Here is a 14621-nt window from a genome sequence, read left to right on the forward strand (position 1 = left end):
CATTTTTCTTCGTGCAGGGAAAGTACTCATCTATTAGATTACAGGCTACTCTCATACCCTGCCTCACTGCAAGAAATCTTTAAACTTATGAATTTCCAGTTACAAAGTTTAGTGTTGTTAAATCATGGTGCTTCAAGAAAAGAGTTCTTACCACCCCTAAATTTTGTACTACATATACTCCAGACTGCAGACAAAAAGGCCACCTGTGGAAGAAAATGGTATTTGTTGGATTCAGAAACCAATGTGCAATACATTAGAACTGAGAGGATCACAGTTTCAGTAGAACAGGGTACTGTTTCAGTAGAATATCAGTTTCAGTAGAATAGGGCACTACAACAACATCAACTTTTTTTTTAAAGAACCAAAAGGAACTGGTTGTCTCACTTTTATCACACAGCGTGCTACTGTAAACCTCTATGAACAAATGCCACAAAAGCCATTAATATCCCAACTCCTACATCAACTGTGACTTTGGCACTATAAATACAAATGTTTTGAGGGCCAGGGGGAGGAATCAAAGATGAAGCGAGATTACTAACCTTTAATGTACTGCGGTTGCCAAGCAGACAGTCTTGTAGCACTGGTTCATATTTTTTCATCAAAGTATCCCAGTTATGGTCACTAACAGTAAAGCTGCTTTCATAGCCTGAGGTGACAGAAGAGCCAGCAGATGCTGCATCCGAGGAATCTGTAGAATATGAAAATGTTGCATCTGTATCCGAGAGAGACACAGTCTCACAGTCCTGTAGTTTATCATTTGTTGTAGTCTCATTTTCATACTCCAAATCCTCACTGGGCCTGGAGAAGCAATGCAAAGCTCCCAAGTGCTCATGAGTTTGCGCCATCTCTTCTGGCTTCTGCAAATTTCCTGCAGTGCTGGGATGCAGAACATACTCAGCTTCCTTGACGGTTGACTTGCCTTCAGCATCACTTATTCCAGAGGCTGAGTTCAGGGAGAGCTGTATGAAGCTGAAACTTGAACTAAAGCTATCATGTGCACCGACAGAACAAGAAACATCTCTGTTTTGATATTCACAGTTGTTATTCACTTCTGTCTGATCCAATGCATACATGTTTGGGGGCTTGCTCACTTTAGCGCCGTGACTTTTCTGCCATGTACAGCATACAGCAGAAACATCTTTGCTTGTTTCTGCAGCAGGGTAAGCTGCTATCACTGTGTTTTCTGATGGTGGACTCTTGCAACATGAAAGATTCTTGCAGTGTCCTGGCATATTTCCAGTAGTGGCCAACGTTGTTATCCCATTAGCAGGAACTATGGTACTACTCACTGCACTACAGCGTAAGAATTCAGAGTTATTTTGGCATAGTCTGCGTTGAGAGCAGTTCTCAAAGTCTCCACAGTGCTGCTTGCCATGTTTGAGCTCTTCTGGGCTGAACGGTTTGCAGGCACCCAGGGACTGAAACTCTATCTGTTGCTGAGCTTCTGCCCTCATGTATCCAGGTCTTTTTGCCAGTTTCTTTTTACGAAGAGAGCCTGCAGGCATTAAGTGCTCCTGACCATCTGGGAAAGGGGAAAAAAGTCGTTAAAGTGTTTCTGCAGTTTTCTAGGCTTAAGGTATTGTAGCATCTGAAAATGTTTCAGGAATTTCAAACAGTGCACCACTTTCCATTTCACAAAAAAAAAAAAGATACTGCAGATAGAGGAGAACACTGTGTGTATTCATTCACTTACTAAAGAGTTTGCACCTGCTTTTAAGTGAACTAGCTAACATAATCACATCCATCAGGACACAAACCTGGGTACAATGAATCACATCATCTTTCCTATCCATAGCACCACTCTGGGAGCTTCATCCTCAATTTGCTTAGCAGCACACTAAAGCACAGACCTTGTTTAAATTTTTCTGATCCAGAATGACTTTCAGACTTATAAGCACATCCTGGAGGAGAGGACTGAATCTGCATCAGAAAGATGAGAACCATACTCACAAAGAAATTGTGTGCCTAATCTGTTGTAGCTCATGTCCATTTTCTTGTGTTCATATACATATTTTATTAGTATGAGCAAGTGATTCAGATTCTGCTTCCAGAACAGATGCACTCTGTAACACTCTGTGGCTGCAGATGTCAGTCTAATGAGGTGTTTTATAAATTGTCATTTAGATTTACTGTACTACCTATTGTCCAAAATGTAAAGTTAAAGAAAAATTTTGCAGACAGGAACATCAGTCCTAGAAAACTAATGCCACCATATGCTTGGTAGCATTACTGCAGTATTAATATCATTAAGAAAGGGCCTCTCCTCATTAGCTCAATTTCCCTATATAGACACCTTACTTACATAGTTGAAAAGATAAATTTGCTGTTTGTAGAGCAGAATAAAAAGAAACAAAATAAAAAACCACAACAAACATTAAAAGTGGGAGATCAGAACATGGTAACTTATCTTTGTTTTCTTCTGTACATTTCTATTAAAAAAAAAATTATGGGTGAAAGATTACATGGTGACTAATTTCAGTTTCTTATGGATTTACCACTAGTCAAAAGGTATTCCATTCATCTGTCCTGCACACAATCAATGGGAATACAAGCTCTGCACCATCATCCATTATGTAACACAAAAACATATCGACCAGACCTCTTTGCCACAATCACCGTTCAAAGGGATCTAGTGACTAGCTGAATTACACCCTCAATTAGCTGCCCTCTACTCACAGAAACAGAATTGCCAGAATCTCAGGTGTTAGAAGTATCCTCATCACCCAAACAGAGCTCTTCCAAAAACACAATTTTCAGATTTTTTTTTTCTTTACATGTAATGTATTTAGTGTTCATCTCTAATCACAACCCTTTGTCAATTTTTACGTTGATAGATGTGCACATAATCTAAACTCCTCAGCAGCTCCTAACACAGGTCTCATACACACCTCACTACAATGACATCCTGTACAAAAATTTAAGCATTAGACCCAAAACCTCCCAGGAGACTTTTCCCAACATTCACTACACTCTCTCCAAATAACCTTCAACAAAAGCAATTTATACATTTTCCACATACTAGAATAGTGGCACATCTCACCATGGGACTGCAGTTAAGCTTCTGTATTCTGCTTCCTATCACCATAAATTAGAATACCCCAGCTGTCTCTTACATTCTCTTTTGTCAGAGAAAAAAGCATCACAGAAATCACAAAATAAAAAGGTCATGGAGTCCATCAGCCTGTCTACTATAAAAAGACAGTGAAATGCTGTACTGGGAGTAATTTAATTGAAGTCTTAACAAATAGAAATTGCTCTTGGAGTAAGGGAATAAAAATTGCAACAAAATGTTCTTTAGAATTTAATTCTTTTGGTTTATATACAAAATAAAAGCCTAAATTTGCCTTCAGCAGAAGAAATCAGTCATGCAGAAAAAAAATTGTTCTAAGACTGGATATACTTTATCACCATTTACAAAGGCTAGTCACAGGCCTCATCTGTAAAAATGGAAAAGATTCTTTGGTTTAATTAAATTCAGTTTAAAATTGATCTCACCAAATCACTATGAATTTCTAAAGCAGACATAATTACAGCTCTTTAAACACCAAATTTAAACTAAGCTAATGTAAGTAAGGTTTAAATTAGCCAACGGTTAGATATTTGCACCAAATGAACTGGATGCAAATCTAAAAATTATTGAGCCAAAGTGATACAATTCCAATAGCCTGAACTAGTCCACACAAAACCCATGCATCTCTGCACTCCTCCCAACATTTGCTGGTAACCCTCTAGACACGTTTACCGTTCAGCTCCTTTATGGACTCCAGGTCTGCCTTCTGGCGAGTCCAGCAGCACAAGTCCCTCACCTGGCTACCAGAGCAGCACCACTGCCTGAATCATACTCAAGATTATAGTCCAAGCCACAAGCTGTTCAGAGGACACTATGAGGAGAGGGCTGCAGGTCCTTAGCCCCAGGGAGCTGCACCGAGCACAAGGCAGAGGAGGAGTGGATGGACACAGAGCTGGGACCAACACCTCAACACGAACACCTATGCTTTCCCCAGAGCATAAGGGAGGGAGGAGGTGGCCGCAGCCTGACCCCCCAGCTCCAGCTAGAGAGCAGTTGCAGTGCCCTCAGCCATCACAAAATCCAGCCAGGATGTTACTAGGGCTTTGGGTATACTGTCTGTGTGCTGTTTACCCTTCTGTCATGTCCCTCTTCTGAAGATTAGAATAATTTCAGTTGTTTATCATCACATATCTGAAATTTAATTACAAAGACTTTCTTTTTCTTCATAGCCTTACAACCACAGTTTGCTTTGTCAGCGCATCAGATACAGAAACTACACTTAACCAATCCAGCTAGCTTGTTAAAAAAAGACAGGCCTCAAATTTTTCATATAAATCCCTCAGTTTCAAGCATGTCAAATAACTGATGGCTGTTAACTACAAGACTATCAAAATGGTACCTTGGAACACCGTGAAACAACTGCAGGTAATTTAAAAAAACCTACATTATAGTGTGTCATGCATTATATGAGACATGCACATAGAAAAAGAGAAAAGTCACAAATGGAAAAAGCCTTTCAGTTGTAATAGTACAAATCAACTTGTAAAAAAATGTGTTACAATCCTAGATGATGATGCAACATATATTCTAATGTCAGATTACGTGCAACCGCTTCAAATCCAAATTATGAAAGCCCAGAAATACCTTAATTATAACAGCTCTTTCACCATAACAATATTTCCTGATGACATTTCATAAAAACTAACAGCTCAGAGCCAGAGCACAGGAAAAAAAAAAAACTAAAAATGCTGTAAAGCAAGACATGACCAGCAATGCTGTTCACATCTTAGTTGCACCAGCAAGATGAAAGAGGGAGAGGTGAAGCCAACAAGAGTTTCCCACTGATGGAAAGAGCACATTTGCTTGTACCTGGCCTAATGCTAAAGGACAGTACAACAGTCATCTCATTTAATTTAGGTAGTCAGTCTTTGTTTCCAGCCACAAAAGCTGCAGTTCAGTTTTTTGATCAAATGCCCTAGTAGCACCTATGGACAGACTACCTTTTTGCAAAGCCCACTAGGATTTTACAGATGAGACAGAAACTCTGAAGCCATTACCTCTTCACCCCTGCTTTAAACACATAACGCAGAACGCTTGCAAGCTCATTAAGTTCTTCCTGAAAGTAACTGAGAAATAATATATGCAGTTTTAAAGAGAGCTTGACTATCTGAATACACCTATATTACACATAGTTGATTTTTATTAGAAGAATACCTTCAGAGCATTTGTGGGCGGTAACTGTGGTGTGGAGGAAAAAATACTAGGTCATATTTAAAGCCAACCATCAAAGCGCTGCTCCAAGCAATTTCGGTAGTGCTGCTTCTGTCAAGGAAGCTTTAAACATCTGCATTAAACTGTACACGAACAAAGTAACCGAGATGAGAATATTTAGAATTTACAGACACACAAACGTTTAACCTATCAGTAACAAAAGTGAACCATTCTCAGGGACTGATCAATCTGACTTGACAATAACCATTACTGTTCAGTTCCTATGTCATAAAATTATGTAAAATGTTCCTAATCAGTTATATTTTGACTCATTTGCTGAATTTTATAGATACCACTAAATATTCAAAATAAGATAGCACTGATCTCAATACAGTCCATGTTAAAACAAACCAGCACCATCTCTTCATACTAGTAAGCTTTCAAAGAGTTACTTTTGACTATTTTTGTAACTCTTAAAATGTAAAGCTCTCATTTAGCTTTTTCATCTTACTCATTGAATGTTAACTATACTTCGATTTATCTAGCATTTTATAAAGTGCAGCTATAGAAGACAAGCAATGGCTAAGCTATATTATATTTGATACCATTTACAAATTATTTCCTCACCAAGGGTTCCTGTGATTTCTAAGGTTGCAGGCTGGGTTCACTTATTCAACTATTAAATTTTCAAGATGTCACATAGAAAATATTCTCTGAAGTCATTAAATGCATGTTAGTTTCTATTCTTCATTAAAAAATACTTCAGAGAGTTATGCATTTTACAAGGTGAGTGTGGTCTTCCTTAGCCAGTGTTTAAACAATTGTATTTTTATTGACACACTCCCATAATGCGCATGTCACTGAGTTGTTACATTCGAGCCACTTACCTCCTTAATGCAACAACTCATTTTAAGCCATTTGATGAAATTGCAGCACCTCTCTCTAGAGTAAGAATCACATTAGCTGATACCAGTTTCAATATGCCCATTGTTTTTCCCCCTCAAGAAAAAAAAAGTGGTTTAAATCTGGTTTTGCCTTAACACTAAGAAAGAAAAAATGTATCTATTAAAAAGTAAGCTGGTAAATATCAAACACTTCCCATGTCAGTAACAATCACCTATTTACTCAGGGGGAATAAGAGAAGCATCCCTTTCCTTAATTACATATTATAATTGTGTTCGATACTACTAACACTTTAAAACACATCTGCATCCATCAGTATTCAGCAGTGCATTGACTATGCACAAAAGCAGGCTTTTTTCTCAAGTAAGTGCCTTGTTGAATCAGGGCCTAAGCACCTTGATGTGACAAAAAGAACAGAAATATGCCTTTCTGATCTTTTCAAATTTAAAAATATAATAAGTATCCAGCTTATCCATGAAAGCATGCAGTTGCACTGGGAAGGCTTATTTGATAACTAATAACACCCTGTGGCTGGCAACCTGAGACCCAAGGCTTGGCTATTACAGAAAATTGCATTCCTCCAAGCTGAATGAAAATTACACCACCCAATTTCTCTACTGCGGTGTTACAAGGAAACTCATTTTGTTGGCCAGAAAAGCAAGTGGCCAAATTCACTCTAGAACAGTCGGGTGACTCCGCGCTGTCTCAAAAAAGCAGGATCACTTAAATAGCAAAAAAATTACATTCCTGCTCTTTTCATTTTTGTTTTCATGCAGTCAGCTACTGTTACAGAAGTCCCAAGCAAAAAAAAGCCAGGGAAGCCCAAGACCTCTGCGATAAACTTCAGCGTAATCCTGTTACAGACACTCCTCACACATCTCATTCTCCAGCTGTTAACTACATCTCAAATTCAAAATTCATCTCCGGTTGATGAGCCTCAACCCAATCAGTCTCCAAACCTCCTTACACAGCTCGCTTATATATGTCACCCACCTCACTGCTATCAGCCCAGGCTAGCTGGAACTGCTGAACTCACATGACCAACTGCCTAACATAAGTTACCCTTTCAGGCTCTCCAGTCACCCCTTATCCTGCAACCAGCTCTGCAATCCATCCCACGGACCACCTGATGGACCATGAAACACCCTGGGGGAGAACACAAGCAGGTCTCGGAAAACAAGCCAATACCAGAACTGGGCACCTTCAGCACAGTCACTAACAGAGGACACTTAACTTTCCCACAAATATCCAGCCCAAATTGTTTTAAACCTGTGAGTAGAATTCTTTTTAACTTATAGTTAAATAATTGAGAATAATTTATTCACTTTCCAAAGAGGCAAGAGGACACACAAGTTGCAAGCCTACAGAGAACACTCACAATAGAGAACCAAAGTGTATTTCGGGAGTTTTGTTTTTTTTAAGGTTTGTTGGTTTTCTTCCTGGGGAAAAACCCTTTTGTTCCCAGTTTCAGTGCAAAAGTCTGTGGAGGCAGTCCACACAAATGTCTCAAGTGGAGAGAACACCCTGGTTCTTTCAGTCAAGATCTGAAAAGAGCTTTAAATATTACACACAAATAGGGGAGCGAGGATTTTGCATAGCAACTGTGAAGTTTAGTTAGGTAATAAATTAATTTGCAAACAACACTTAATGGGTTTGCAGTCATATCCCATGAAAGTATTTCACCAAACATGCATGTAACTATGAAATTAGTACACAGCAGTCCTTTTCAAGAATGGTCTATTTAACACACCACACTTCTCCTTCATCACTCTGTCTACGGAGTGACAGTGTGGATTCCCACTACTTCTGCTCAGTCAGATCATCTACAGCAAGACTCTAATATAAAACTCATCAGGGGGGAAGGGAGGGAGGAATTAAAAAAAAAAAAAGTGAAGTGTGAGAGCACATTGACAGCAGTCAATTTCTAATTCAAGCACAGTTTGAGTGCTCCAGCTTGGAGATTTGAATTTTTAATTTCACCAAGAGAGTGGGTTCCAAATTAAGCATCTGATGCACAGTCAGTCTGAAACCAGAATTGAGTTTACTGAAATAGAAAGTAATTTTCTCTTAACAGCTCAGTAGTGATCACATATAATGAAAATAAAACAACGTGGCAGTTCCTATATTGCCAAGGGTGAGGAGTCAGAATGCTTTTAGCTTTACAATTTAATATCAAAGTCCCAGGACAAATGCTCCTCCTTTGCCTGCTGAAGGAAATTTACCTTATAGCCCCAGTCAGGCTGTCAGAACACGATGTCAATGCAGTCTAGACAACAATGGAGATGGAATGGAGCTCCAGACATCAGGAAAGCTGAGCAATAACTTCCTCCAGAAAACACAGCACCTCAGGATGCAGCTTAAATACAAGATACTGCAAAAGCCAGGCATGTACACAAACTGCAGTTACAGCAGTGCATGGGACACAGAGCCCACCTGGAGCGAAGAGGCAGGGAAATGAGCAGCACTGCTCCCTCACGCTGCTCCCCTGAAAAGAAAATCTCTGGGCTTTACATGAACCCTTGCAACTCTGTATGCTCCCACAAAATTCCCCTACTCAGGTATTCTCTGCTCTTTGCAGCAGCGATTGTGTGGATTGTGCTTTTGTTGGCTGACAATAAATCACCACTCCAAGCAGTGAGATGAAGGTTCTCAGCTGAGCCCATGAGGCACAGACTGCAGCACTGCTCTCCTATCCTCAACAGCTACACAGACAACTTCACTTAATGCAAGTTTTTAATCAGGTCAGCAGATTACTCAGCATCATCAGTCTGCAGACGTTATAGCCTGTGAGGGGTCAACCTTTGTGCTCCAGCAAGCCGAGTGCAGTTCCCTTGAAAACCTACACTGGTAAGCAGGAAAGATGCACAGTATATCCCTTTTGAGATCTTCGGTGAGAATATGGCTCAGCCTTTACAACCCTTACCCAAGGCTGTAGACAGACAAAACAAGTCGAAAGTTTGTTTTATTGGGTCTGAGAATACAAAAGTGAAGACATCAGCTATGTCCTTTTCTTCTAGCACAGAGGAGAAAAGTAGATGGTTCAGGTGAAATTCTGATATCTTATGAACAAACTATGGAAGTAGTACTATAGCAGATATTGCTGAAACTGCAGCAGAATACTAACCATGGGCAAGAATGCCTTTCTTCTAGCAGAAATTACAGTTCCATCTAAATAAGGTGGGACAGAAGTCATTCTGTCTAGAGCAAGTTAGATATCTAAAAAAAACACCACAAAAAATTAACATTCCAGGAAAGAATGTAGTTTCTCTCTAGAAGGTAACTGCATTGAATTACAGAATTTAGCAGATGTGCCAGCACAGAGTGATGATGACAATCAATACAGAGGATGAGAAGACCTCAAGAAAGGGCTGGACAGCTCTCAAAGAAGGCACCCACCAGTGCTGGACAGCTAGCAGTCTTATCACCAGATACTAGCCCCAGCATTAGAGACCAAACTTGGTATTTCCTACCCACATCACTCGGTGTTGCAGGAACACTGCCTCCGTAACCAGACTCCTGGGATGACAACTCCCACAAGATCTGAGTGACTGCCTACTCAGCTCCAGACAGCAGCTGAAAGTTACCCCATGCGCCTCACACGGTGACTGGAGACTAAAGACTCAACAGGACCAAAGCCCTGTCTTCATGTACATTCAAAAGCTGTGCCCACTAGAGGCAGACAAGGATCAGGGGATACAGTCAAGCAGCAGGCAGTCAGACCCCAGGCTGAGGGAGCGACATCATCACCACTGACAGATCTCCTTTGATTGTCATTCACTCATCTTTGTCTCCATACCAACTCTGCCAACACCAGTGCTGCACATGCTTTCCACCATTCCCACCAAACCCCGCCTTCTTTTCCACCAATTTTCATTGCATTTCTCTTCTTGGTCCCCAATTAGTTCTCGCAAACCAATTGCTCATTTCTCTTCAAGTAAGTGAAAAAGACAGTTGAACCAGAAATCATTCCAACTGCTGCTCTGGACCCTTGACTGAACTGTGCATGGGTCACACTTAATGCTAGACAGGGATAACCATCTGCAGAGCTCCCAGACAATGTTCAAAGCCACAAAGAAATACTCTCTTTCCCAATATCACTCTTCAGTACCACCTCTTTGGTCCTTTTTGCTTTACCCTTTTTGTCACAACCCCGACACGCACAAGCCTTCCCCAGGCCCCTAATAGCATTTCCCTCACAACAGCAAACAAGCACATCTCAACTTACTTCCAAAAATCCTTCTCACGTGAGCTTCCAGGCCCTCCAGCTCCCCAGTCCCCTCAGACCACCCCATCCCTCCCCAGGTGGAAAGCCTTCCTGCTTCACACTCTCCATCAGCAGGGCTCAGAAATTCCTAGGCTTCTCCAGGTGCATTTAAAAGGAGTCTGACCCCACTTCAGCCATTTCCACTGATTTCATTGCTTATCTCCAGGTGCTCAGCCTTTTGGCTAGCAGGACATCAGCCAGTTTTCAGGGCTCCTGTTACCTGTTTCCCAGCACACACACAGTTTGTATGAGCGTCTAAACCAAACCTCGCTCTAAAGTCACACTGGCTCCTTTCATCCCCTTTGAGATTATCTCAATAAAAACACACTTCTAAGAGTTTCTTTCCCCTGACTGTAAATCACTGCTATTCACGTCTAGGAAATCAAGACAATTACCTGCCACAGTTTACTCCGACAGTCTCCCTGGACTAACATATATTAGCTAATAATACAGGTTACGCTTATTAACATATGCCTATGATGCTCAACAAAAGCCCAGATTTTTGCCAGAGGTTTTTTTAACTTATTTCTGTCACATATTATTTGTAATTCACTTAAGTATTCCTAAGTACAAGGCCATAGGATCTGCCACCTTTTGCTGAACCTTACCTGTCTGCTTTTATTACCCAAATAAACTAAAGCACAGTATTAATTGTCAAAGAAATTGTACCCTTACATGAGATAGCTTGCAGATGTTTTTTGGGTGCCAAGGACTCTCTGAGATATTGTAATGAAACAAAGTCTTAAGCAAAATACTTCAAGTTAAAAAATAATGAGAAGTAAATGCAAAAATCAGACTGACCTTTAAAAAATACATTAAAAAAAGATTGTCTTGAATAAGCCAATTAAGCACTTTTTCAGGTCAACATATTCTGGATTCAGCTTAGCATTTTAAATGGATAAAAAAGGTGCAGATTGTACCATATGGTGTTAAACATGCACACCTGAAAAGATCTGCTTCAGTAACAAAAAGCTTGGCAGAGGAAAACTTTTGAGTGTCATTCAAATTGTTTTCCAGAATAAATATAGTTAACTCGTTATTTCCAATACTTTTTTTTTATTACTTGCTTTAGAAAACGTAAATTTAGAATCCAGGATTAGCAGGGTCCTGTGCAAAGAAGCTCACATTTGCCTATCCCTTTCAGTTGTACAGGACAGGCCCCCAAGTAGTACTAATGTAGTAGCAGCAGGGGATTTCTTCCTCTGCTTCTTTCCGGTTTACGCACAGTACTCCTTACAAGTATTATTAAAAAGTAGCAGACAGAACTGCTGTAGCTTCCTTTCAAGGGCTGATTTGATCTCATCAGTCCTGAGGTACAACAGTAATCTGATGCATCAGTTTGTGGCTGAAGCAGACCACATGAGATTCTACACAACTTACCCAAGTCACAAAGCACACCCAAGACAGAACTAAGGACTTAGACAGGACTCCTGAAAGACAGCCAGAAAAAAAAGCATTTCTGCTATGAGAATACACCTAACGCTTTGCACTTTTAAACTCCTGTCTTCATGGAAAAGATGGGAGATTTTAAAAGCAGCATTTAAATAGAATTGTATCTTAATATTCTCAGAACTACCAAATCTTGGAGTCACTGGTACCCCTCGAGGCAGATCCTGCACTAATACTATTCTGTGTGGGACTCTGTACAGTGAAGTTTCATCGGAAACTTCAGGTTTAACTTACATTTTTACCAGAAATTTGAAGCAAATACAAACATGATGTTTAGATGACTCCTTAACTTATCTATAACATGACTTTCACCTGCCTATGTTTTTGTACTCCAAATCTGAACAAGTCTATTCTAATCCACAGATCTGATATAGGAAAGTATATTTATAAAATATCTGTGTCAAATAAGTCTACTAGGATAGCCCACAGACACAAAAATTTCATTGACAGGCTCCTTTAACTCCTGAGTGAAACAGTGCTACCTTTAAGCTGGAAGCCTTTTAAATCCTCTCTTGACTAGGGGGAAAGGAAAACTCACAGTATTTTGAAGGTACTTGCAAAAGTTTCACAACTTAAAAAGCATCCTCTCTCTCCAACCCTCAGTGAGCAGGAGAATCTTGCATGAATAGCCTTACAGAAACAAAGAGGTGCCAATAAAACTGTGAGAGATACTGAGAAGACACATGGATTTTCATTTCTGTACAATAAAGAGTGTTATAGTGCTTTACTGAACAAAAACATATGAAATGTCTTAAACTTAAATTACCTTAAAGTCTGAGTCATAAGCAAGGACTTCTGTACCAGAGAAAGCCATGAAGGCAGAACTGAGGAAATCTTTAAGGTTAGAATGCCCTCTTTGGGTTTAAAGATATATTTGCAGCAACAGTAAATTTCAGCAAATACAGTGCTATTTTATGCTATAGGAAGGAAAGCAAATCAAAGAATGCCAAGTGTGCTACTTTAAAACTTTTAAAGGTGTTATAAATGACATCTGATTACCCTCTACTAGCAACAATGTTCCTAAATGCTACATACCAATAGTGAGGATAAGAGTAACCCATCCACAAGGGTAGGACAAGAAACAGATGAACATAACAAGAGAGGTTCAGACTAGATATAAAGAAAAACTTTCACCCCGAGGGCAGCCAAGTAGTGGAGCAGGCTGCCCAGAGAGGTTGGGCAGTCCTTGGAGGTTTTCAGGACCCAATAGGATAAAGCCCTGAGCAACAGTTATAACCTCAGAGTCAGCCCTGCTTTGAGCAGGGAGTTGGACCAGAGACCTCCTGAGGTGCCCTCCAACCCGAACTATCCTATCATACCTCTAAGCTTTAAAGACATGTCTCAGGATTTGCAGTATTCCACAAGTTATCTATACACACAACAAATTCAAGAGTTTAATCTGTGAAGGTGCATCCAACTCTGCAAGAAAACAATTTATCCAATTTAACTCCACAAAGGAGGGAGTCACAAGGAAGTTAATAAACAATAGTTTCATCACATCCTGGAAGCTGGAAACAGCTGACTTTCTGTGAACAAAATTAAGAACAAAGTTCAGTACTTGAAATAAATAGGTTCTCAACCAGCATTTAAGCATCCAGAATGCACACACACGCAGAGAAATCACAAGCTTCAATGATGGTCAGTGCCTTAAGCAAGACAGACACAGTAAGACATAATAACATAGAAACTCCTATTGTTCCACAGCAGCAGACCTTTAGTAGTTAGCTGGTGATTAAATGATGCTCATAAGCATCACTTAAATGTCACTTTGATCTACTGCAGTTATTTCACAAAATGTTTATTACTGAGGCTTTTTTATTGGCTGTACAAACATTGGAGAGCATTTCTCTCAAGGCATTATTCAGTTTGCTATATTAAAAATTACTTGATACCTTTTCCTAGGCTGCTTGACAATTGGAGGACAAGATGGAGCCATCTGCGAGACTATAACTGTCTGAAGACACTTGCCTTTCAAAAACATAATCCCATACATGGTGCCAAGGGCATTACACACACACACAAAAAAAAAAAATCTAACATCACCTCTGAACACCTGCAACAAAACCTGGCTCTCACAAATTTCCTGGCAAAGGAAGGAGGAAGACCACCTCTGCCCAGGGTATACTGCCTCTACCCCACCTAGTCCATGAAGTCTAATTATAACACAGGCATAGAAAAAGGCAAACCTGAATACTCTGCCACACAGCTGTATCAGGCAGCCATAACCATGCCACAGATGTAAAAGTTCTATATAACTGAGTGCACAAATACAGTTATTCCTATATGTCCTCTTTCTTGGTTTTATTTGGAATTTGAGGGATTTATGGGGCTGGTCTCTTTCTTATTCCACTACTTTGCAATGTTGGTGCTTAAAATGTGTACACAGGCTGCTACACAGAATTTCTTAGAATAACCTTAAGCTGTCCTCTGCATTGTCTTTATCTGGTCTGCTTGGGTTTTTATTATTACTACTATTATTATTCCCTACCTTAGCTCCCTGAATAGTAATCCTCCTCTTCAAAACTTCTCTCATATTTTATATCTTGATTTGCAAGTCATTAGAGATCATTTTTGACAGCTAATGTGTAAAACAATTGCTCCTAAGGAGAGACCTGAAAGAAAGACAACAATTCCTTGTACTTCCCATGTAGCTTGCACTGAACAGTCATACTGGCCTTTCAAGATTAAAAACACAACCAATCTAAACTTGCTAGGGCCACACTTAAAGCCTAAGCTTCCAACTTAGTGCCTAGGCAGAGCACACAGAGTTTCACTGAGACCTGG

The 14621-nt window shown here is 39.9% G+C and overlaps 1 protein-coding gene across 1 annotated transcript in view; it reads right to left on the reverse strand.

Moving 5' to 3' along the window:
* The window catches only part of DISC1 (DISC1 scaffold protein), a 208152-nt gene that overhangs the window by 187093 nt on the left and 6438 nt on the right, over nt 1-14621 (reverse strand). Inside the window, exon 2 of the mRNA XM_074818475.1 lies at nt 540-1522. Coding sequence (XP_074674576.1) covers nt 540-1505 — 966 coding nt within the window. The 5' untranslated portion in view covers nt 1506-1522. The remainder of the gene's footprint in view (nt 1-539; nt 1523-14621) is intronic.

The sequence above is a fragment of the Strix aluco genome, chromosome 3, assembly GCF_031877795.1.
Source record: "Strix aluco isolate bStrAlu1 chromosome 3, bStrAlu1.hap1, whole genome shotgun sequence".
Classification (NCBI taxonomy): Eukaryota; Metazoa; Chordata; class Aves; order Strigiformes; family Strigidae; genus Strix; species Strix aluco.